Genomic DNA, 27,253 nt, shown 5'->3' with positions numbered 1-27,253 from the left:
ACTCTTTAGTTTTGAATCGTATACGTTCCTTAATAATCTAAAAGGTAATTTCTAATTATATAAGAGAATTGCAAACAATAAAAGTTACATTGCTGAAAAGTTTTAAATACTCTAGTTTTTGTTCTTTTCATTACTCAATGAATTCTCATTACTGTTCATCGAAACATTCTTTATTCTATTCATAATCGAGTCAAAATTCACTTAAAGATAATTTAGAAAAATTAAAAGAAACCTCATGACATTTCAGATGTTAAAAACTATGCTAAATGCACATGTAAACAACATTTCATCTTAGGAACATATATACAATTGCTCAGCAGAATCTTGCCTTTGCATACATACATTGCTCTATATTTTTCTCTTTCATTCTGTAATCAATGATCACTTCATTTTGATTAGAAACGAGATTTTCCCGCTTTCCGAAATATAGGTGAACATATCGTAACTGTGAAATTTTGTCTCCTTTGCTGGTTGTGGCTAAAGCATACTGCTGCAAGGTGTCCAGGAGCAAGTACCAAAAGAAAGGACACGAAGCGGTTAACTTACATAAGAAGATTAAAATGCAGAGAAAGGCTGACTCTTGAAGAAGAGTACACAACGATCGGTATTCCACTTGGCATTGAGAGGATATTCACCTCTTACATAATAATGATAACTTACAAAGAGGCGAGTTCTACCTTCAGACACTATGCTCAGGAAATGTGGCTGGGCCAACGAGACTATTTTATCGCTTAACAGGCACCGAAAGCGAAGTGGTATTGGAGACGAGTGTATTGTCAGGGTCTGGGGTAAATGCAAGGGTGAGAGCTCTGGTTAATTAACTGGAAACTCACAAGCTGCCCCACTCACTGCTCTGTTACTGAAAACTCCTTTTGCAAACACACTGACGTCAAATGCGTTAATTTTGTTCGTCCTTCCGTGCCTTTGAAAGAGGCTACATGGATGGAAAGTCAATTCGGAAAGTCATTCTTGTTACATACTTATATTGGACATGTGGATCCATCTACTCATCCTAATGTGAAACTTCCGTAGTTTCTGTTATCACATAATTTTCAAGTAATGTTTACATTGACACATAGTAAGGAATAAAGAAAGAAAACAGACATCAAACATTCGCCATTCTTTGTGAACCCAGAATACATGTAGTAAAACTTAGAAATATTTTAACAATAAAAAAATCAGTAGTTCAATCGGAAACGCTCAAAAGAAAGCAGAATAAATGAAAGCGACAATCAGTAACTATCAAAATTCCATCGAGAGTACAGTGAATGATATAGGAATTACGAGCAACATGAACTCATTTTAAAATTACCAAAACATTAGTTAGTAGATAAGTATGTAAACATAACCGGTGTCACTCTTGTTCTCAATGCAAAATGTTCTCAATGCAAAATGCGCCTAGCGGCAGCATCCTCGTATTACAGCTAACAAGTTTTGCTTAGATAGTAAAGCCCCATGGACCATATGCTCATCTGAATCACTTTGCAATACTCGCAAAGTCATGATTAGAATTTTTTATATATTCCCATGGAAAACCCAGGACAAATAATGTGCCGTTGGGGATGGTTTGAAAAGACTTGAATCTGCACTACATAAAGATGGTTGCACCAATTGTAACCCCATTCTATTTGAGAAGTTCTTAAAGATTGTTTTATATACACTTTTTTTTTAAATGTTTGGCTTCCTAATTTGGTCTCATCCTAGGCCAAGGAACGGTTTGAACGTGATTCGTTATTGTTAGCCCAGTTGTTGCGGGGTTATTTGGAAAAGATTTCCCTGGAACGACAACCAGACATTAGATTTAGAGGAAACTGAAGAGGTCACTGAGTTTTGACGACAGGGGAATTTTCTTATGTATCTCTAATGAATGTCCTGTGATTCAAAGCTGCTGCTTCTGACCTTTGTCGTTCATGATCAGACTGGAAGTTGATATGACAGACGATGTACTCGTTTTATCCAATCTTCATGAAGATGGTGTGGCTTTTGTTATTCATTACCTGCTTCTTTTAAAAGCTGCAGGAGTAAAAAAACGGAGGCTATAGCGCATTTAAAATTCTGACTCCGTCGTTTGTTGTTGTTTGTTTTCGCTTTTTTTTTTTTTTTTTTTTTTTTTTTTTTGCATCTTTTTAGAATATCAACATTTGTCTGCGTCAAGAACAAAATGTTATAGATCGCCGTGGTTTTGGTGGTTACAAATTTCTTCGAATAGGCTATATTGATCACTTAGTTGCCGTCTCGTCTTTATTTACCTCGTGTTTAACATATATCATAAGCTATAATAGTGTTGATTGCTTTGCTGGTATGACTGACCACAATCTTCAATGGATGTATTTTGAGAATTCTTTTTCTATCTATCTGTCTATTTGTTTGTTTGTTTATCCATCTTTGTTCCTTGGCAAGACCGCGTATTTGTGTATGTTGCAAAGTTAATGTAATTTTTTCACTCGTGGAAACAGCATAATTGGATTAATCATAAGGCCAACGCACTTGAATCTGGAAGAGCCTTCTAAGTAGATCTCAAAAACGAGTCGTTCATTTTCACCCTACATACCCAGTAGTTTGATGACACTTCTTTCAGCACGCACACACACACACACACATGCACGCAAGCACGCACATAGAGAGAGAGATTTACAATAAAGAAAAAAAAATCTGCTTGACTGCATAAAGTGAGTGGGATTACTACCAAGAATAGCTCATCTGAGTCTCTCATGGTGAGGATAACAAGTCCTGAGCTCACCTGGTCAAAAACCGAGAGGGACGACGGTCGCAACCTGTTGGGTTTCCATAAAGCTGAATTGACAGGTGCGCTTCGACTTGGATTATTGAATAAGTCCTGAAAGCTGCGTCTTAAGGGAACGTCACGTGGAGAGGTGGGCGACGATGGTGCAGTTTTTGACACCGGCAACTGCGGACGAGAATTTGTCACGGAAAGATTCTGCGACGAAGGGAATGACTGCAATGGAGGCTTGAGTGATGACTGGTCATGAGCTTCTGAGATGTGTCCGGTGTAAGTGGCCTTGGGAAGAAGTGGGTGCTTCTCCGATAGTTCTTTGACATCGTTTGATACACTTTGAACGTCCTGAGTTCGTGGGGCCAGTCGTTGAATAGCTTTTGATATCAGTTGAGATGAAGTTTCCACCTTGGACTTGTTTTCGCCGTTTTTTGTCAGTTCTAGATGACTGGCTTTGGGAGAAGGGGCAGAGGTGGACTGCGTCATGGCCTTTGATCCCTCTGAGGTATTCAAGGGTGCAACTATAGCCAGCTTAGTGCCACCCATCATAGCCGACGTTGGCACAGTCCCTACACCCAGACCCCTGCCGGAACCAAACCCCAGTCGACAGCCTCCCTTTGAGATACGGTCGGAGGGAGTTGTCTTCTGGCAAGTGTCTTTCTGCCTGAAAATATTTTTCACCGAATCGGGCAGTGGTTTCGGAATGAATTTAACGGATGACCAGGTAGGCCTTTGGAAACCTTGGGTCCTGATGTAAGGGGTTGGCGCCAGGAGGTTGTGTGACGACAGCGAGGTTGGTCTGCTTGGAGCAATGGATGAAATATCAACATCCTGAATACTGGAGGATGAGAGGGAGACTTGTTTGGAGAGGGGATTCAAGCCCCCTTGAAGGAAGGCTCTTTTCGTGTCCTCTCCTCTACCCACACCCACACTACTTGTGTCCTCGTATGACACACTTCTGCCAATAGGCTCCGCCTCCGCCATGTTATGGCTAAGGGTTATATGCAATGTGGAAACTACTACTGTCCTTGGTGTCGCCATATTTTTTGTCATTCGAACGCGTTTGTATCGAAGATTTAAATGACCAGCCTCATCACGATGGCATTAGCGTTCCACATTCTTTTCTTCTTTGAAATGACACATCGTTACGGGTTTTGATCGCCAAATATGTAGAGGTGGATTCAATTTAATTAAACCTAAATGGTGTCTATTGTGTGGGACTGGCCACTACCACGAATGTCATTTGCTGATGAAAGGAGCTTGCTCATTTTTTAACTTTATAAAAGACAGACGCAAACTATTTCCGAATCATTTTCCAATATGAATGCAATGACTTCCATCGGGGAAAAATATTTTATCACTGAAAAAATGTGTTAACAAATGATCAACGTTTCAGCACCACTCTCACTTAACCAGACCAGTGCAAGTGGATGCGCGTGTTATATTAATGAAGTTACTTGAACGCTCAGCGATAGACGGAAAACCTTTGCACAGCCCTTAACTTTAAGGATACGTGTTTTTTTTTTATGAATTCTGATTTGATCCCTTAGTACATTTAGTGGCAGAATTTCTTTTCAAAGTCTGTTATTATTCATTTACAAAATCACTATTAAAACGTTGCGGAGGTCCCCGAGGACGTGGTAGTGATCACTTCACACAAACACCGCGACTGTCCCTCCGCCTTCTTCGGCCCTCTCACTCCCGCACTCGTTCTCACTCCCGGTAGCCAGAGAGTCAGTGCCACACTGCCTGCCTGCCTCCTCCTCCTCCTTCTCTTTCCCGGCACGACACCCATCACACACACTCGCGATTCTCTCTCTCTCTCTCTCTCTCTCTCTCTCTCTCAGCCAGCCTATCCCATCTCTAAAGTAGCCCTCTCTGACGTACACTTTTTTTTTTTTTTATATATATACTTTGACAGTACCATACTGTCACTTTATATCCTGGGAATCCCCAGCCCTCTCTCTCTCTCTCTCTCTCTCTCTCTCTCTCTCTCTCTCTCTTACGAACATAGACAACTCTGAAATAACGGACGAAGATCAGTGACGTACCTTTAAATGAATGATCATTCCTCGAATTAGCTCGAGCTCTCGTTTCATTGTAGTAATAAAAGAGTATTTAACAAAGCTTTGCGAAGCAGTTATATTCTGGACCACAGTTGATATTTACGAGGAAAATTGATGATTTTATCGCAAGCGTGTTATCATGATGAGCTGGCATCCAGAATGCTTCTCCGTCCTTTAAAGGAGTGATCAGTAAACCTCTAGACTCGCAAGATCATCAGACAGTGTCAAACACCGACCGACGCTTCCTCTGTATTCGGTGATCATCGCACTGCTCCTGAGGTCCTCCCTCGTCTCCAATAAGATTGATAACGCAACGCTTAACATTGAGAAATGCGCGAGAAAATTTCGGCCTCGAAGCACATCACATTTGGTCACCGGAATCATCCGATGGGCAATGATAGCAATTCCTTAATACTAAGTGAAAGAAGGCCTGGAAACATGTGCCTTCACATCTTAAGAGGGATTTGAAGAAGAGATTTTTGCAGACACACAGTATATTCTATTTGCCAAGAAGATACCTTAAAAAGCAAAAAACGTTCGTATAGAAATGCATTTATATCTATAAGTTAAAGGATTCCATTATTTAGAATGAGCAAGGCTTACAAGAGCAATCAGGAATAAATACGAAATTTAAAGTAATTTCATCCACGTGACGTTTGAAGCCCAACCATTTCCTGTTACCATAAACTGAAGTTGCGTACTTACCGTAAGAATTTAGACAAGAATTTTATGTGTGTGGTATATTAGATATAAATAATAATATATATAGACTTATATATCTATATATATATGTATGATGTAATATATATATCTGTGTGTTTGTGTAAGAATTTTTGAGACTATATTAGGCATTTTAATTGCATAATTGCATAGTCTAACATCGCTAATTGCTTTATGAACGCACTTGTTTACATTAATTTGTTTGTTTGTTTGTATGGCGTTTTTACATTGCATGGAACCAGTGGTTATTCAGCAACGGGACCAACGGCTTTACGTGACTTCCGAATCATGTCGAGAGTGAACTTTTATCACCAGAAATACACATCTCTGACCCCTCAATGGAATGCCCGAGAATTGAACTCGCTGTCACCGAGGCGGCAGGCCAAGACTATACCGATCACGCCACTGAGGTGCTACTAGTTTACATTAATGATTTTAAGAAAGCCGACAGGATTTCTCAATGTTATTACGTTCCGACATCATTTTCCACCTTCCATAACCGGAATATATTAAAAGCGAGTGTCAGGTTCAGTATTCATCGTCATCTTCTCCCGACATTCTCTGCCTCCCAACTATTTATGTGGTGCGATTCTGGCCCCCTTGATTTACCCGGTGACAACTCTCAGCCGCCTTTCTCTACCTAGACACACACCCACATATACACACAAACACACACACCCTTTCGATTTCCCTTTCCTTTTCTGGCATCACACCCACTATTACTATAATTATCTCCTATTAACCCACTTCTTACACTGCTACGAGCCCTCACATATTCCATCAGTGTGATGTTTGTAGTGTAGTTATGTATATATATATATATATATATATATATATATATATATATATATATATATGTATGTATATATATATGTATGTATATAGTATATATATACACATGCATATGTATAGCATCTTTATATATATGTTTACACACACACACACACACACAATATATATAATACATATATATATATATATATTATATATATCTAGGTATGTGTATATATTATTATCATATATATAGATATATATATTTAATTTATGTTATATATATTACTAGATATATATATATATATATATATATATATATATATCTATATATATATATTGCATCTCTATAAAGATCTGAGCCGGTTGTACACCAGGGATAAAATGACTGACATAAGGAGGCCACACATGGCAAATTCTCCTTCCACGCTCGCGAGAGTTCAGAGTGAATATGCTTGATGAGGAAAACTGCCTGGTGGTTGGGAGTGAAGGATCTCTAAGACTCGAAAACCAGAAATGAAGAACTTTGTTCATCACCATTTATGACGACTTCGTTGGCTAGCGATGTCTAGGGTATAGGTATTAACGAAGAAAAGTTTTTCATTACAAATAGAATGGAAAAAAGCCATCGTAGAATTATCTTTTTATTTTCCAAATTTTCGGGACTTTTGAGTCTCATCTTCAGGGCTGTAAAATATACAAAATATACAAATTAAAACAAGATTCAGTATAAATATCAGTTATAAAAGTGAAAAATCATAAAATTTAAATAGTCTGAGAGTACAACAATAAAATAGAAAGTGAAGAATGCTTAAATCAGTACCTATCTCTATTGGAGTTAAAAACCGAGTGACGTTCTCTCGTTTGGAAAGGAAGACGTCAACTTTGCTATAAACAAAACTGTGGAAGAGGTCTGACCATTTAATGGGGGCAGAATATGCTCAATTGTTAATGATTCCAAAACAGAAAGAATAATCATTGGGTACTTGGGCAACGATGTGGAAACCCTTATATGAATATGAGGTCTTACACTGATTGCAATGTTCTCGTATGTGAGAGAATTCTTTGATTTTCAAAGTACATCCCGCACGGTGACTGACTCCGAGATGAGAATCGATTCTGACTTTGAGCAATCTTTTGGAGGTTCCCTCGTATTTCCCGATTTTACATTTCGGGCAAGTAAAGCAATAAACCACCAAAGATCGCATCAAAGTCGAACGTTTTCTTTGTTGGAGAACAAAGAACCCAGAGATTTAGGATTTTTAGTTATTAACTTGAGAGATTCACAGCTAGTTTTTCTGGTATTTAAATATTTAAAATGATGAAAATTTTATTCCAAGGAAATAGTGAAACCAAAAGTTTAATTGACTTTAATAAACTGAACTGCTCCAGAATAACTTAATATTCAACGAATAAACGTCGTTAACCCCCACGAGCGAAAGTGTGATTGCAAATGCTGAACTTCGCTAGGAAGAATCAGAATAACAGGGCAGAAAGACTGAGTATCATGTTCATTATAATGATGATATAAGACAAAAGAGACTGATGTGCCCAAAGAAAAGATGGTATCGCGAATAGTTTGTCTCTTACGAGCCAAGTTAGCTAGGCCAGACCTTCCCTTTTTTTTTTTTTTTTTAATTTTTTTTTTACCAAGCACAGAAAATGGTCCAGTGAAGGAATGAGGCTAAGACTATTACACAGCAAAGCTGATAGTGAAATAGCCGTGAATGAGAAGGGCCTCCTCGGCCGCCAAGTTCTCTCTTTTGTTTTTCACATTAATGGCCACCGAACATATTACAATGTTTATCACATAAAACGCCACCGAACATCTTACAAAAAGTCGGCAAAGTTGAATGGACGAATTTCAAAGCTGCTAGTGTAAACTGGAAATGATTCAACAAGAGCTTTTCATGATGAACGGAATCCAAACGCAGGTTTTTTGAAAATCTGTCTTCTTCCATTCTTCTCTCGTGAACAAACCATATCTAATATTTTAAACATATCTCGTCACTTATCTTAAGTTTTTTTTTTTTTTATTTCATATGTTACTCCACTACTATATGCCTCAACCAATCGATCCGCTTCAGTCCAAGCTCAGTCCCTTCCTACGCCCTCTTTCCTTCCAGACGCCTTTCCTCTTCTTCCCATCTCTGCAGAGCAGATTTCTTGCTTCCAAACTCTTCATTGATTCAGCTCATCTCTCATCGCCACCATCCATAACATTTATTTCCACGATTCAACCACATCTTTTCTTCCACCATCCTTGCTTACATTTCCCTCAGCCGTGCTTTTTTCCATGACACTTATCACCAGCTATATACAAATCAACAACTCCTGCCATATTCAATCTCTAACTACTGAATCGTGCAAGAAGTGGTCATATTCACTGACTACTTTCTTTAAATTGAAATTGTTTTAAACTATTTGCTGACGATGAAGGTTTTCATATATATTAATATCATATGTATATATAGTTTTCCAGACAATGAGAAATGCATCCTCCCTCGTTCTACATGACTTGTCACAACGAAAGAAGTGACTCACATCTCCGGCCCCGTGACGTGCACCCTCTCATTTCTCCTTTGCATCAGTATGTATACTCAGCATAATTCATTCATACACAGTTTCTCGTTAACCACCTTCCATGTGACAGAAATTGTATTTCTTCGAGGAGGTTAAACTGTCTTAGAATGGCTGGACGCATCAGTGATTCAAAAACTTCTTGAGGCTCTTCCTGCTATGAAGTACATTTTAATTTCCAAATATTCATTTTTCGCTTCAAAAGTCTGCAGACTCAAAACAGTCTCCCGGCAACGTTACAAAGTAATAAAATTTCAATAAATCTTAGCCCACTTCTCTATATAGCTCAAGAGGCACCCATCATGTACACTTAAATCATATATAATTAGTTAAATTTGTCTATTTATATAATTATGGTTAGTATTTCTAAAATACCACATTGCTAAGCTAGCAAAGCATACGAATCCGTTCTTAAAGTTATTGGAATTGCGTATAAACTGAAAAATAATATAGCTTTGACTTACGGGAAGTCAGTTCTGCCACTACTATACAGTTACATTTAAATACAAATACCTGTAATTATGTCAAAGTAAGTTGATGTGGTTCATTTTTTTAACCTTTGATGCCTACTTTAATTAAGAGAATTTTCACTTTGAAATTGCTGTATTATATGTCTGGGTCTGATCTTCACACAAATACGTTAAAACAAAAGATACGGTTTAATTTGTTTTCGCTGCTCCGTTTTCCTTAACATTGACCGTCAAGAACAACATCAACGGTTTCGAGAACATTATTTCGGTGAAGAAGAATGCTCGCAAAACATTGGTACCTACGAAGATATAAACAATGACTTTAGACGTCTGAAAGCTCAAGCGATAAAGTTCAATAAAATTAATTGTGGTCTCCGATAGAGGCAACATAAAGACTCCAGCGTTGGAGTACGAGACATGCGCAGAAAATCATGGATATGGAACCTCCAAAACATGAAGCCCCTTGGTTGTATGGTTACGCTAGATGTTCCTCGCGATTTTTAAAGAAAACAGTCGCCCGCAGTGATTACTACTCAGAGGTTGAGTGACAGCAGGTAAATGAAAGCGGCAAGAAATTCCAAAGGCATTGGGGGGATTCGTAGTCGATAAAAGTTGTACACATAATGGAAGGGAAAGCGAAAGCAGCCTGATGACCAAGTATTCGATTACGTTTCCTTTAGCTGGATGCCTCTCAAACAGCTCTGAAAGTCTCAGGAATACATAGATGCGTACAGATACGCCAGTGTAACTATCGATAATGATTAACAAAATGAACGGAACATTCACCTTACACCCGTTAATACAAGAATGCGATGATGGAAGAGACTGATGATAAATCAGTATGTATTTGAACCTACTGTAGTCTTTACATATACTCGTATATGCAGTTATATCAGTCTTTAGAATTTATTCATTGTTGTTGGTAATAGGCTGCTACTGTTGAGAGAGAGAGAGAGAGAGAGAGAGAGATTAATAAGGGAGCGATAGTCCGCGGGGGGGCGGGGGGAGGGGGGGGGAGCGGCATGTGAAGAGATGGTTGGAGGGTCTGTTTCAGTGCCAACAAAGACACTTTTGTGACTACCAGAGCCAGTCCTCGAGCTCTGATCAGCAGACAGGGGACGGGGTGAGGGTGGGGTGTCGGTGGGGCACGCTTAGATGTGCCCTTTCCCTCCTCTGCTATCACCCTACGCCACATCGCAGCTGCATGACTCCCCCTTCTTAATGAGATATAAGTAATGCCTTCGCGGACATGCGCCATTCTTTTGTGTATGAGAGAGAGAGAGAGAGAGAGAGAGAGAGAGAGAGAGAGAGAGAGAGAGAGAGAGAGAATGTCTGCACAGTTTCATCGTATGAATATTTCTGGTGCAAACAACCGAGATCATTTTTGAAGTTTGAACGTCTAGTTTTTTCATTAAGTACAGAGAAGCCAAAACTTTTCACAGCCGATCAAGAATTAACAGGAAAAAAAGAAATAATAATAATAATAATAATAATAAAAACAGCCGCCTTACCATCACCGTTACTAGATACACTGATACAATGAAATATATACAGCAGTTGAATACCAAAAAGTTGGGATGAAACAGGAGTGGTGAGCAGGGGCTAACCTACACACGTAAGCGATACCTGCTGATAGCGTCATTAACTTTTATGTTGCTAAACAACCAACAAATAACTGTAATCCTATAACGTAAAACCAAGGAATATATTCTTAAACCTTAAAGGCTAGTTTTAGACGCTGACATTACCCACATAAAATTATTGTTCCTTCATATGATGGCAAATCAATAGTTAACACTGACAAACAGACAACGATTGTCTTTTTACAACTGGGCACTTCGGGGAATAAGGAAGAGAGAACGATAAACTAAATCCTAAATAAAAAAAAATTAAAATAAGTTTTATGATGCTTATGTTAATGTTATGTCTCCTGTCACTGAAAGACGAAGAACTAAAACTACCCAATACGACCTAGCCCTCCAGGGATATGCAAACTGGCTACTTTCTAACAAATCGACTTCATTAAGCTTTAGTGAACAAATGAAATAAGAATATCTGAATCTGTGAAGGAAAAAACTTTTTATCATACTTTCTCACTTTCATTTCTATGATTGATTGTTCGTGTACCTAATCAAACTCCGTGAAATAAAAACTCTTAGAGATGTCTTCTTGTAAGAAATAGATAAGACCAAACGAATAGACATCATCCTTTGATTACATTACAGACAAAGTAAAGACAGTTAAGGCACATGCTGATCATGGCCGTGCCCTGACACCGTCTCATCACTTTCCACTTGAGCTCGACTTGGATACTCTGGGTAAAACACCATAAACATCCACAAGTGGCTGCTGAATAATAAGCGCTTTTGTATACATAAACAAAATATTGGTTGCGAAGAGAGATCGCGCGAAGACCGTGCAGCTCAGCCACAGAAACATGAATGCTAATGATGACAACGTGGAACTGGGGAAACTTCTAATACACATGATGTTCGCCCACATGGCGTGAAACTTCATTACATACACATCTTCAATGAACCTACAAAATCTTTGTTAGAGTGAACTAAATGACAGATTTAGAATGACATCTCACTTCCCAAAAGAGATCTTCTTCCACATGCAGGTGCAACGAAGCGTTATACAGATGCAAAATAAATCGATTTCACCTTATTGCCTTGACGATTTACTTCTTTGCTGCATATATTTACAGAAATCACATCTGAAGTATCTTTGGTCAGCAATACCACGCACACACTTTATGCAAATACTGCCTCTCGATGATTGCGTCAAATTGCGTCAAGTTCAGTTCATTTGCTCATTCTCACAACTGCCGCCTGGAAGCAGGAATATATCAATCACATCCTGTACGTTTCCTTGGTTGATAGGTGGATGCAAGAAATGAGCTATGCTCACTAAGAGAGGAGTTAATCTCTCTCTCTCTCTCTCTCTCTCTCTCTCTCTCTCTCTCTCTCTCTCTCTCTCTCTCTCTCTCTCTCTCTCTCTCTCTCTCTCATTTGTTATTTTTTGGCTGAGATCATGAAACAATACGAGAGGTTTCCACTGAAGTAATTTCTTTATGGTTTTAAATCATGCAGTAATTGTTTGAAATAAAAGATTAATGAGTAAAATATGATACTGAATGGGGCTGTGTTTAATGGCCATAAAAGACAATTGTGGTGCATAGTTAGACTTAAGTGTTGAAGGAGACAGTCATTATCTTAATTTCATTTGTTAACACTTTTGCAACTGCCAAGATAAACCTAATTTCTTTCCAGCAGGAAAAAGATGTGGAAAATCTAAGGTTGTATGTGAATGCCGGAGCACTTGACGAGTAAAATGAAAGTTTGCTAGAGGACTCCAACTGGAAAGGTTGAAATCACCCGTCACTCTGACACGCGACCGTGACAGCAACGCTCACAAATGCGCTCACTTTGACCTATCTGTGACGTCATATATGAGAAGCTTAAGATTTAATTCTCGAGTATATTTCAATATCCTTCTTTCATTTTCTAATACAATCGCCGCTAAACGTATCAATCAATCAACACTTGCAATCGACCGGTTGTTTTATCAAGACAGATTAATAACCGCCATATTCACATTTATACGAAGAGCAAGCAGTGGCTCCTACTATCATGAAACAAAACTAACTATATCAAATAAATGTTCGTCCTCTGTCATCCAAATACACACACACACAGACATATATATTGTTTATATATATATATATATATATATATATATATATATGATATATATATATATTAACTGGTAAAAATGTTCTGTTACAACAGAAGTCCATCTAATAAAAGGAGCCCATAATAACGCCAAAATATAGAGAGAAAATACTATATTTCAGAGACTGCTGTCTCCCTCTTCAGGTAGATGAATGAAAAAAGTTACAGAAAAGGTGGTATTTATACCAAGAGATCCATCCACAGGTAAGCCAAATTAGGTGACTCCACTGATAATAATCTTCCTTTAATCTTCTTAAGCATTGGTTGAATGAAAACTTTATCAATGACATCTGAGATGTTCATTACCTGTCTCTGTTTAATCAAGGCTGATTCCATCATTTGACTATTGTACCGGCAGTTGCTCCTATAAATTATACGTGACAAATTCCAGTTTATTCTGTGGTTATGTTCATTTTTATGGTTGAAAATAGCTAGTTCTGTCGTCCATACCTAACTGACCGTTAGGTATGAAGAGGGAGACAGCAGTCTCTGAAATATACTATTTTCTCTCTCTATTTTGGCGTTTCTATGTGCTCCTTTTATTATATATACATACATACATACAACAAATATATATATATATATATATATATATATATATATATATATATATATATATATATATATATGTGTGTGTGTGTGTGTGTGTGTATGTATATCGGTATGTGGCATCTTTAAGCTATAGCACATACCAGTATAAAACGAAAAATGACAAAAAAAAAAAAAAAAATCAATGAGTCTACTATAAAAAAGGCCTTTGATTTAGATTTAGGCAAGACTGATAAAATAGTTTCAAAGTAACACTACAATACAGAATGTTAACAATAACTTCGTCATTTAGTTAGCATGTCTCATCAATCATTCATTTTTTTTAAAATCCGATACCGGTGAGTGAATTCAGTAATTCCTTCCTGCAAAGGAGGATACAAAGAGGGTGCTACACTTGGATATTCTTTTCTTGATTCTTTTTCACCACATCTTTTGATAAGATGGAAATAATAATCCACTATTCTTAGGACAGAAGTAAAAGGGGACGAGGATGGAGGCCAAGAGAAGGCGTCAGATCTGGGCTTAGGGGAGGGAGGGGCAGCACCCACCCAGTCGGAGTCTTAGCCCAAGTCAGAGGTAGAAAAGGTCTGAAAGGAGCAAAGTATTTATTTAAAAGGAGAAAGAGGAATAATCAAAGATGAAGAGAACGAAACAGCGGAAGGATGGAGACAGTTTTTCAGGAATCTCGTGGATGTTACTATGACAGCGACCAGTTGTGAATGTGACAACATGAAGTTAATAAGGCAACGGGACTCTTCAGAATAACAAGCGGTTGCTAAAAGCCGCTGGGGATTGGTGTAACAGGTAGACGAAGGATGTGGAAACATCGAGGAAGGGGAAGAGGAGATAGGATCCGAAGACTGGGAGGAGAGCTTCTGAAGAGGAAGGGGCAAAGGAAACGGTCATGCGATACAGCAGTGGAGAGGATTCATTCATTCATGAAGCAGCTAAATAAGTGAAGGGTGGGAGGGGGAGGGCCAGTGCTGGAAGAACGGTTAGACAGATATCTCTTTAACAATTGTAAATTTGGGATCGTGCTCAGCACACCAACCAAAGTGACGTTCCTTATAGAATTTTAACTACTAGAGAATTACCATGTAACAGCTCAGCTGAAGAGAATGACAGGTATGCAAGTGGAATGCTGTCGTCCACCGAGGGAGGACCAGCAATGAGGAAGTCAAAATAAGAAAGCATTAAAGAGGACCCTGTGAAGTACCGAATGCAAATAACCAGGTATTAAAAGCAGAAAGATAATGAAAGTAACGGTCTCGTTTTTCTCTCATGCCACCACTGTTATGGAATAATAATAATTATATACTGCTCCAAGGCAATAAGTAATGAACTTACTTAATAAGTTCCACAGAACAGGAAGTCCAAACATGAAGAAAGTAAAAACAGTACAAGGGAGAAAAAGAAATGAGTTTTTATGGGCATGATTAGAAATGTCAAAGTAAATCTGAAGTATGCAAAACAGATAAATAAATGAGGAAATAGGCACAAGAAACTATGCGTAAGTTAACCCTAAAAGCAAGAGAACGCGATCGTATTACAACTACAAAGAACGAGCCATAGGCCAAGGGTCAAGGTTATTCTGGTATATGGTCACTTCTGGCACCAGACAACTCAATACTGCATTTGTGATAACACATCAGGCACAAACTGCAGCATAAATACCTATCATTGTTAATAAAATAAGAGACCACGACTCTGCGCACGATGAGACAAGAGCACTTGTGAAGAAAACGGAAGATATTCGAAAAGGGGTTACTACGTAATGTGGAGACTCTTGGCCGGAGTGGGACGGAAAGATCATATCGCAAATTCAGTTGCTGGACAGGGAATTGGGATTTCAAAGACTGAGTGGTCTGGGGAAGTGGTGCGAAAAGGAGCATAGTAATGAGGTGAAGAAGGGGGTAGAAATGAAGTGGCAGGACGCCAAGCAAGGGAAGGTTCAAGCAAGTGGAAAAACTGATGTTTTTGTTCGTATGGTGTTTATACGTTGCATGGAACCAATGCTTATTCAGCAACGGGACCAACGGCTTTACGTGACTTCCGAACCACGTCGAGAGTGAACTTCTATCACCAGAAATACACATCTCTCACTCCTCATTGGAAATGGCCGAGAATCGAACTCGCGACCACCGAGGTGGGACGCCAATACCATACCAACCACGCCACTGAAGCGCTGGAAAAACTGATGCTATATCCTGGGTGGTTAACACTGAATCTTTCTTGCAGTAACCATTGAAACGCTCATGAAACGGGGTCAATGGTTTAAAGTCCGCGTCTGATGCCACGGCGACCAACTTCTTTCATAGAGCTCTATAGGCGGCAGCTCCGTTAGCCGGAGCTCGGGGTCATTTATGGGATAAATTACACCCAAGTGTGAACAACATGGATCTCTTGGCATCTCTCACTGAAAGTTGTGACAGAGAGAGAGAGAGAGAGAGAGAGAGATGAAGAGATTAGAGAGAGACGAGAGAGAGAGAGAGAGAGAGAGAGAGAGAGAGAGAGAGAGATTTACAGACATTTGGAATACATGCCAAGCACTGGTGTAACTAAGGCCATTCAGTGCTGAAACGGAGATTGACAGTGAAAAGGCTTGAAAGGTGTAACAGGAGAAAAACCTCACAGTTGTACTATGAAACAATGTTAGGAGAGGGTGGACAGTAAGATAGAAGAAAGAGAATATGAATACAGGTACAGTAAGAGGAAAGAAAGGGGGTTGCAGCTAGGGATCGAAGGGATTCGGCAAAGAATCTTAAGTAATGCTTACACTGTACTGCATGAGGTGCAATGACGACACTAATCCCCTACGGCGGGGAGAGAGAGAGAGAGAGAGTAGACGAGATTGAGACCTGGAGATGAGAGAGAGAGAGAGAGAGGAGAGATATACCTATACTAGAGAGCGCCAGACATACACAAATATATAATTAATATATATTAATAATTAATTCTATATAATAGTAATAAATATATATATATATAGGGATACTAATAATATACTATATAGTATATATATTATAATATATATCTATATATATATATATATGTTATATATATATTATATATATACGCATATATATATATTAATATATATATGTATCTATAATGTAATAAAGTATATATATAGATATATATATATATATATATATATATATACTATATAATGATAGGTATATATATATATATGTATATTATATATATATATAACGTATGATATATCAATATATATATATTATAATATATATATATATGTAATAATATTATATACAGGAAGTCACCTCCTCAACAAAATATAGATTTTATCTATAATGTATATGTAAGTATTGATAATATAGTATTCGAACATTTATGATTATATACATATATATTTTTGGATATTCTTTCTGAAATTGTTTATTTATTTTTTAGTTTTCTATTTAAATTAATTACGGCTTCAAAATCCTAGATGTTGTGATGCCAGTTTTAACCTAGTCAATCAATCAATCTATCAGACATCTACTTCAAAATCTACGAGTCATTTCGAAACCTCTTGACTCAAGTAACAACCAGATGTTAGCTTCTGTCCATTGTTCATAAAGAGTGACGACACGCTCAGACCTTCTCTTCTGTAGGCGATTCTAAAATTGTTTACTAAAGTATGGGCTGGTTATGTATTGCACTTTTATGGTCAATCACATCTGTCTGATAACCTTTAGGTGGAAAACCATAAGAAAGAGACCGCTTGAGGGCGATAAGATAGAAACCCAAGTAAGAGGACCTACTCATTCAGTTTGGCTCTCTGCCACCATTCCGCTAAAATGATGTCGACCCTCTCATAGTCCGGGTTATAGTTACCTCAATCCATCAGTGGAAGCTCAACAAGATTTAACAAGTCAAAATACCCAACAATATAAATCTAAAAGATGCGCCGTCAAAATGACATCATTTGACATGTAATTATCTAAGAAACCTCTTGCATCCGGTGCGTTCGGAATATCAAACACTCAAAGGAATTCTCTAAACAACAAGGAAACGTTTACAGGGCAACTAAGCGGAAATGACTGATGATTCCGTAATAGCTCATAATGGATATTCATGTAAGTATGACCCCAAACACTTAAATGAGAAAAGTAATCGAAAAAGATAAGTGAAAACTAGAGAGACATGCAATCGAAAACTAGCAGGAACTGACGGAGTGCATACATAAAGAAATTAAAAAGTAGAGAGAAGGTAACCACCGTCACACATTGCTGGAGGAAGTAATTGTTACGAACAGGGATTAAATGTATAAAGATTGGGATAATCTAAATAAACAAACTTGGAGCTGCATTCTGATCTGGATCCATCTTTAAACTAGTCAACTCCATCTTGGCACATGGCCCACCATAACATATTCATAGATATCTAGAAATAATTTCTGAAATATCTCGTGGTCAAACAAATAAACATGTGAGAACGCGTAACGTAAACATCCTACGATCTTGAATCCATTGCTGACAGTCAAATGGTAAACTTCATTTTTGTGGCTGTTTTGTTGCTACTAATCTTATCACACACACACACACACACATCATATTATATATATTATATATATATATATATATATATATATATATATATATATATATATATATATATATATATATATTTATAATCAACCACAGAACTTTTTTCATTAGCTGGGCTAGCTCCAGAAGGGACAAAATTTTCGGTTCTTCAGTACATTGGTATGAGGGCCTTACCCATGTTACATTTCCTGGAAACCCTCAGGACCTCGTGTAGCACAATTTTCTCATATTTAAAAAAAAGAAAAAAAAAAAAAAGACTTCCCAGAAAAGAAACTAAAATATCTTAATTTGCGGAGAAAGGACCTCAGACACATTTTCAAAAAGTATTAAAAACCGTATCTGATTCGCCATTCTGTCTGTCCAGAAAAGATTACCAATGAAATATTTATTGACGTTTCAATGAAGAGCAAATAAGTTCAGAAGTGGCTCAGAGAGACATCAGTCAAAGGTTTGAGAAAGTAGTTCTGCTTTGTCTAAAGGTTAAGCAACAGTTTTCTATCATAGTTGCTAGTAAGAATAATAGTGGAACTACTAAATGCAGCTACTACTAAATGGAATGATGATCTGAGTCCACCACAGATGAGTATGAGGTATTTCTTGCCTGTACTGAAGTATTAATTTCTCTACGCAAAGATTTGGGCTTTGTTTGCCTCGGGCAGTGTTCAGAAAAGTTCTGTAAAGTTCCCCTGTTATGATGACAACGGCATGATGAACTTGGCCTGCTTATCCTGGTATCCCGGTCAACAGAGTCGTCGAATCAAAGATGATAAAAAAGCGATAGGGAGCCTTCGAATGGAATGTAACAAAATCTGGGGCAGAGTCCGACATCATTCCTGAAAGGAATCTGTACAGCTGCCAAATTAGGTTCTATTAATTGTCAATTGTCATAATACTTTAAACCAAAGAGGTCATTTATTAGTGGTACTGGGAATGCACTGATTAATACAGATGTCCATTACTATGGAATAATGGTCTGAGCTTGCAATAAACCGATGCAGAGATCAACTACAACTGAAACACCTCTTAGAACTACATACATCCAGTCCTTTGCCAGAAATATGAGTGGGCTTTTTTTGTAAGCTGGATGCCAAAACACTGGCAGAATTCGAGTTGACATGCCACGCTGATCAGGAAGACCAGAAGCGAGACAATTACCGTAAAGGTAAAACTCCTAGATGACAAAAGGAGTATGCCAAGACCATTTTTTAGCAATTAGACACCACTGACAGGAATACAAAACACTCGCAAGAGCAGATGCATTATACATGCAGGTGTTCCCTGCTCTACAGGTAACATCCATGGTTTCAACAATAATCTAATCCTATATTTAAAATCAACGCTCTTTATGTCAAGAAATTTTGCTTTGACTCTCTGAAGGAAAACGACTTCAGCAACATCAAGCCGCAAGCAGTCAAGGGAGCTACAGAAATCAGCAACAGCATTTCAAGTGAAAGAATATAATCAAAGTATTTAAAAAAATAAGTACTAAAGCCCTCAAAACTGGCAAGCTTTAAATTTTACGTACATACAAATAAACTGTTGTATACGTGTAAATTTCGCCCCCTTGGACAACTATCCGGACAAACTGAATAAAAAACTGCTACTCAACGAGAGCTTGAGCAATGCATCATGTTCTCCATTTCCATGTACAGCCATGCTCATAAGTCAAGCAACATGATTCTTTTAGTATACTCCTAAAGCTCAGTTGCAACAGAAAATGTTGTGTGGTTGCCAAGTAGTGCTAAACCTCTTTTTATCCCAATGCTATATCTTTCGACAATTAAGTGAATTCACTTATGGATTAATAGATATGATATCGTTTATTCCCTGATATCACTTGTCATTCATTCCCTGACATCATTCGCAACATATGTGAAAAAAATTGCATACACTCATATTTTTTATCTTTTTTTTTGTGCTGCTTGGCTCAAAGCATATTGTGACAAGTGCTGCCAAAGTCAACTCACACAACTTGCTTCAAGAAGTTGTTATCACAACTACCTCTACAGCATTTAAGGATAGACCCGATAGGCTTAGCAGTCATAATAAAATTTACAAAATATAAATATTTATTACAGACAACGATCTTAGAAATATCGAGTCATAGGCTATGTTCAAACTGCCTATATGTTGCACCAATGATGTATAAGCCTCATAAAAAATCTAAGGCTTCTGAGATGCAATCTAGTATACTAAAGGGTTTATTTTTAGAGACTACTTGTTCTGTGCTAATAAAACATGATGCTTCTTTCAAATGTTGCTTTCCCGCTACAAATTGTTAGTACAGAGATGTAAATGCTAGGAGTACTGTGTATTTAGCAAGATAAGAAAACTAACACACATAGGCCCAGAACAAAACCTTGGCGTTAAACAGTGTAATTCCAAGGCAGTTAAGAAATATATATATATATAAAAATATCTTTTATGAACATACAAATATTGCTCTAACAGATACAGAAAAAATATTTTCAATATAATTTCATTGTCTTTGCATATTGTTGACCAATGTTCCAAATGGCTCATGTTGACACCACCCCAATGGTTATGTCACACAAACCACACCCATCCGTTGATATCGGCGGATGCGTTTTAGCTACAATCACGGTCAAACAATAATTTTGCATTTATATCATTATTTTTTTTTCAGCATTGAGGCATAAAAATAAACACATAGGACTGTTAAAAGTTTTACGGCTGCAATTAATGCCAATATCATGTTATGAAAATTTGTGATTTTTCTTATCATTTTAACATTTGAGCCTAGGCTTGCTAAAGACTTTTGTTGTCGAACGCATCGGCGCTGAGTGAACGAAAGTTTTGGGAATGTTCAGGCACTTTTTCCAAAATTTGGCTACATGTAATATTTTCTTACAATTTTAATATACTATATGAAAGATTTCTCTATTGTAAAACACAGTAAGGACTTATTTTGTAAAATAATCTTGTTTCAGCATGGAAATAAAAGGTAAATGCAGTCACGTAGCATCACTTCTGAGCATGGCCCTACCTTGTTCACGTTAATAAGACGAAAATGTCGACAGCATGTAAAAGGTTATAGTTCTTTGATAACTGTTCCTCGATTGAGGAATCTATTTTATGGTAAGTCCTGAATCAAGAAAACCCTGACAACAATCCCAAGTCTGCAAACATTGTCTGTCACTGCGGCTGTAATATAATAATAGGCTTAGCATAATTTGGATAAGACATAAATTGCCGATTGAACTATGAAGGTAAATGGCTTTGGTTGCTATAATTCTAATAGAATGTTGATTTATTGTGAAGGCAAAAACTTTGGTTGCGGGCGTTGTCTGAGGTTTTTGTTACACACACACACACACACACATATATATATATATATATATATATATATATATTATATATATCATATATATATTATACATATATATATATATATATCTATATATATATATATTATATATATATATATATATAATATATATATATATATATATACTATACATATACATACAAACGCGCACACACACATATATATATATATATACAAGAAGTGATAGATGTGTCTCAGAAAAGGTTTTCCTTAGACATGAGGTATTACACTCTTAGGTATAAATCTAAAGCCACTTTCATTTCACTCGTAACCTTGGCGACCTGAAGAGAGAATAGCAGGGCAATTACTAATACTGTAATTACTTAGAAAGTATACAAGGCTATTATCGTAATATATAGTTTAACTATATCATGCAAAATGGCAATATGATAATGTAACCACATGGATATTATAGGAATGGCTTTGTCCTTTCTCTCACTTTCACTTGGCCTACAATAGAGAGAGAGAGAGAGAGAGAGAGAGAGAGAGAGAGAGAGAGAGAGAATACTTGTAACTGAACTACTGTACAAGTGGTAAATCATTTCTATAGAGAGAGAGAGAGAGAGAGAGAGAGAGAGAATGCTTGTAAATGAACTACTGTACAAGTGGTACATCATTTCTATAGAGAGAGAGAGAGAGAGAGAGAGAGAGAGAGAATGCTTGTAACTGAAATACTGTACAAGTGGTACATCCTTTCTAGAGAGAGAGAGAGAGAGAGAGAGAGAGAGAGAGAAGAGAGAATGCTTGTAGCTGAACTACTGTACAAGTGACACATCTTGTTGGCCTCCCAGCGCCATAGCTACTATGTACGTTATGTTACGGTCAAACAAGGCCAAAGCAGTAAATATGAGGGTCATCCTTCAGAGGAATGGTAAAATGTTTTTCAATATAACAACTGCATACCTCGGTAATCGTTTCCTTCGACATTCATTCGTTCCCTCTAACATACAAACTCGAGAAGGAATCTCAGCTTCATTATGCGCTTTCATAATGATCTAAAATCACACAGTTTCATAAACATGGTTGCCCTTTCTCCCTGGTACAGATACATTGATACCATATATTTTCTGTCTCATCGGACAAATATTGAGTAAATATTGAGCCAGTCTGTTCCATTTTCAATGCTAACTTCCTGCATAAGTGTAGTTGTACGATTTGATGTATTTTATCCAGTGAAAAATGATTAGTTATTTAAATGGCGCCCACGACCCAATCTGCTTAGGAATGATCTTCAAGAAGATCCCATGCTCCGCAAACGTTTGCAAGGACATCCACACTGCAAATACCTCAGGAAATCACAGAAACAGAAAAAGGGAAAACGACTGTAAGTGGAAGGGGAATTCTAGAACACAGCATGACGCAAGACGTTGACCATTTGTCAGTACGAGACGTCGCAATTAAGGTCGTAATTATAACTAATTACTGGTGAATACTTGAAATTACACAACATAAATACTATTAATGTAGCGTACTTAATATTTTTGTCTATTTAGTATATAAATATAACATTACACACATACGCACCTATATATATATATATAAATATACGTATATATATATATATATATATATATATATATATATATATTATATAGGTTCGTATGGGTGTAACGTTATATTTATATACTAAATAGACAAATCTGTTAAGTACGCTACATTTGATTGTATGTTGTGTAATTTCAAGTATTCACCAGTAATTAGTTTTATATATATATATATATATATATATATATATCATATATATATATATGTATATATATACATATATATATATATATATATATATATATATATATATATGAATAACTTGATCACGAAGTATATAAAACGTGTATAAATAAAGGTTTTGCCACGGAGGAAAATGAAAGGTGAGAGAGCCAAGAACTTTCGGTCTATATATATCTCATATAATATATATATATATATTATCTAGATATATATATATATATATACATTTTATATTTATATATATATATATATATACATTTTATATATATATATATATATATATATATCTATATATATATATATATATGGTGTAATTAGAACCAATTACTGATGAATACTATGAAATGTAACATACTTAATGGTTTTGTCTATTTACTATATTTATAACATTACACGCACACACACATACGTACATACATATACACACACACATATATATAGTATATATTATATATATAATATATATATATATATATATGTGTGTGTATGTACGTATGTGTGTGTGCGTGTAATGTTATAAATATAGTAAATAGACAAAACCATTAAGTATGTTACATTTCATAGTATTCATCAGTAATTGGTTCTAATTACACCATATATATATATATTAATATATATATATATATATATATATATATACATATATATATAAATATATATATATATATATATATTAATAATATATATTATATTATATATATAAAGATTTTATTTTTATATTATATATAGAGAGATAGATAGAGAGAGAGAGAGAGAGAGCGAGAGAGAGAGAGGAGAGAGAGAGAGAGGAGAGGAGAGAGAGAGAGAGAATTACGAAAATTACGAATAACTTTTTCCCAATTTTCTTTGCAAACCCTCTTTATTTTCCTAGCATACAATACTTTGAAAGCACAATCAAACAGAGTTCGCCCTACAGCATTTAAAACGACTTCATTTCTGGATTTATCGTACAAGAAATTGGTGAAAAAGTGAGCTAATATAACAACATCTTCTAGCGTTTTTATACATACATGAGACCACTGACAGGAACGAAAATCGGAAGGGTTCTGCAGAATTTCAGTCACCTCATTACGTACCTGCAAATTAAAAGGCCAAGTTTAGTTGACGCTCAAACTGTATAATGGTTCATTCAGGACATGGTGCAATAAACAATGATTTAAAAAAAATAAAAAACATCAGAACAAATAAATCTAGAAATTTGGACAAACACAAGAAATACAACAATAACATTTGTAATTGATAAAAAGAATTTAAATTTATTTTTCTTTAAAAGATAAAAAATGAATATTTCTAAAAAAAAATCTCAATACCGAATATAGGTTTAGTTTTTATTTTAAGCAGAATCTGTCTAAAGAAATACTCAGATAAATATATACAATCGGTATTTTTGAGTATATATTATCTATGTACGTACACAGACTATATGTGTACAGAGTATTACACACGAACAAAGAGAAGAAGACTACGATTTCTTCTTAGAGGGGAAATGAAATTGGAATGAAAGTATATGCTTATGCCTCATGTACAAATGGAACCCATCACATTCACGCTATCGAAATCAGTAGCGACCTTTGTGCACTATTTGCACTGCATTTCTGTGCACCTCTGCGGCATACCTTAACTCAAATGGTGCTCCTTGGGCAATCTTAAGTCTAAATTGAGTCTTTCAGTTGAAATTATAAAGGCACATATAAACTGTCCATGGAATGTACCGACAGAGCTGAATAGCTGACTCAGTTACCTCTTTCTCAGACACTGCAGCACTCATACCTTCGTTACGTATGAAACGGGGAACATGGCAGACATTTAACGCACTTGAAAAAGGCAAATAATAACAAAACTGGGGCTATTTTTATTTAGGCCAGGTAGAAGGGCGTCTCTGTGCCATGAGTCTCCTGCGACGGCTATCTCTCTCTCTCTCTCTCTCTCTCTCTCTCTCTCTCTCTCTCTCTCTCCTCCTCCTCGTCCTCCGACATGACACTTGTTGATTTTGTTCCTTGGGCGACCCAGCTTTCGGATCCCAATATAGAACTCGCAGACATTGTAGGGGTCTCGTCTCGTGCAGTGACTGAAAAGGACGGCGGCTCATAAGCGCAGAGTAAGGAAAATGAAGTACGGGGCTTAAATTGACTTAAGAGTTGGATGTCTGACATGGAAAGAATTTAACTCTTTTTCTTTGGTGGTTATTCTCTTCATTTCAAACCCCAAATGAATAGTTTTTTCTCTGTCACTCACTTACTTTCACATTGTTTGTGAGAAAGGATAAATAAACTTCCGCTCTACCTGCAATCGTCACCTGGCCTTGGTGAGTTGAAGGTATTTACATACAAGTCGTTCATCAATTAAGAAATTTTTTCCAAGTAGTTATTTCTACGCTGAGCTCTGCTGCCAAATGCTTAGGGACCAACACCTGCTCCTCTTCAGGCTCGCGAGACGTGGGTGGCTTTAACGGTTAGTGGCACCGTGGCAAGGTCTCAGGGTGGAATCTTGGATTCTCTCATATTGTAGGGCAGCGGGCGAGGAAGGGAAAGGGAAGGGAAGGGTCCTCGTCACCCAGGAGAGACGACGAGGTTCAGGCGGACGACGAACCTCATTTGTCCCAAGAAAAATTCTGATCCGATAAAATGACAGCCATTTTAAAAGCACGTTCTGTGGCGACTTACATCTACCTTTCTGCTCTCTCATAAAGACGGCAATGGACGTTTATGGAGTATACCCTTCGTCAATATTTCCGAGGCGTAAACTTCGACGTGTAGGGACATTATACTCATGAAATACCACCTCCGCCGTAGTCATCTGAATGATATGAATGAATAGATAAAACTACAAGAAAATGCATATTTTACTAGAGCTGACTTCGAAATGGGAGCATTACGACGCCATCCTTATATGAAACTCGTTCTAGACAGCTTAAAGGTATTCAACCACTTGCACCTTTGGGTTTCTCGGCGGTTAAATGCGATGGCAGTCAACTTTGGTCACATTTTTCACTCTTTAGCATCATGTTTAGTTTGAGTTGCTATTGAAAATTTCTTAAGAAAAAAAAGTGTATTCTTGCCGTAAGAATGACAGCATTTTATAACTAATCTACCACTGCCGCAGCCTTAAACATCATGTATCTCTCTCTCTCTCTCTCTCTCTCTCTCTTTCTCGATTCTGTCAGGACTGAGCTGATAAGGGGATTAAACTGTCTGTTCCACTGGACTGTACATTGAAAAAAAGTCCGTTTATCTTTTCGGCCAGTCAGTCTTACTTTGGAAATTGAGTCTTTCCATAATAATTGCGTCTTTCAACATAAATAGCGTTTTCCATTATTATTATTATTATTATTATTATTATTATTATTATTATTATTATTATTTAGATGAGCCATAGTCATAGGAACTAGTCCACGGGAACCATTAACTTGAAATTCAGGCTTCCAAACAATGTGGTGTTCACTAGAAAGAAGTTAACAGGAGATCAGGAGAAATAGAGACAGAAGAGATCAGTTATCAAAAAATGAAATAATGAATGAAGAAATGAATAAATAAATAAGAATTATATAATTAAATTGCTAAAATGCAAGAAGAATTGCATCAGGGTGTAATGTATTGCATCTTTTTTTGAACTTCTAAGGTTCCAATAACAGATCCTCAGGGAAACTATTCCAGTATTCCAGAGTCCAGCGGTGTCAGGAATAAAGGACCTCTGGAACTGAGACGTTCCAGAGGCGCAGTTATTGCATATCGGTGCTGCTGCTGTTCAGCAAATCTAGTTGCTCTCGGCAGGAAAAGGGGATCAGGGATCAATGGGGAATATGAAGGATCTTTATTGAAATACAATTATGAAAAAGTGATCAATAAGAGACTATCCGTTGATGGTCCAAATCATAATAGCTAATATATGGAAACAGAACGCTACCACCACCAACCAATCCGTCTAGAAGAGATAAATCTCTGGCAGACGCAGACATCCACACCGGAGAACAAAATTCTAGTCAAGGAGGCACAGTTG

At 36.9% G+C, this 27,253-nt stretch overlaps 1 protein-coding gene across 16 annotated transcripts in view; it reads right to left on the bottom strand.

Moving 5' to 3' along the window:
• The window catches only part of LOC135205702 (uncharacterized), a 1,031,110-nt gene that overhangs the window by 755,016 nt on the left and 248,841 nt on the right, over positions 1 to 27,253 (bottom strand). For 7 of the 16 annotated variants that reach the window (XM_064236678.1, XM_064236728.1, XM_064236739.1 and 4 more), the window contains exon 1: positions 2,741 to 4,479. The exons of 3 other annotated variants lie outside the window; for them this stretch is intronic. In XM_064236678.1, coding sequence (XP_064092748.1) covers positions 2,741 to 3,787 — 1,047 coding nt within the window. In that variant the 5' untranslated portion in view covers positions 3,788 to 4,479. Of the gene's footprint in view, positions 1 to 2,740; positions 4,480 to 24,267; positions 24,334 to 27,253 lie in introns of those variants that run through there. 6 more of the 16 variants (XM_064236716.1, XM_064236761.1, XM_064236772.1 and 3 more) reach the window with 3 other exon arrangements.

This window comes from Macrobrachium nipponense, chromosome 11 (assembly GCF_015104395.2).
Source record: "Macrobrachium nipponense isolate FS-2020 chromosome 11, ASM1510439v2, whole genome shotgun sequence".
Classification (NCBI taxonomy): Eukaryota; Metazoa; Arthropoda; class Malacostraca; order Decapoda; family Palaemonidae; genus Macrobrachium; species Macrobrachium nipponense.
Note: the sequence above shows the minus strand (reverse complement) of the source record. Positions and strands in the feature narration are given on the sequence as shown.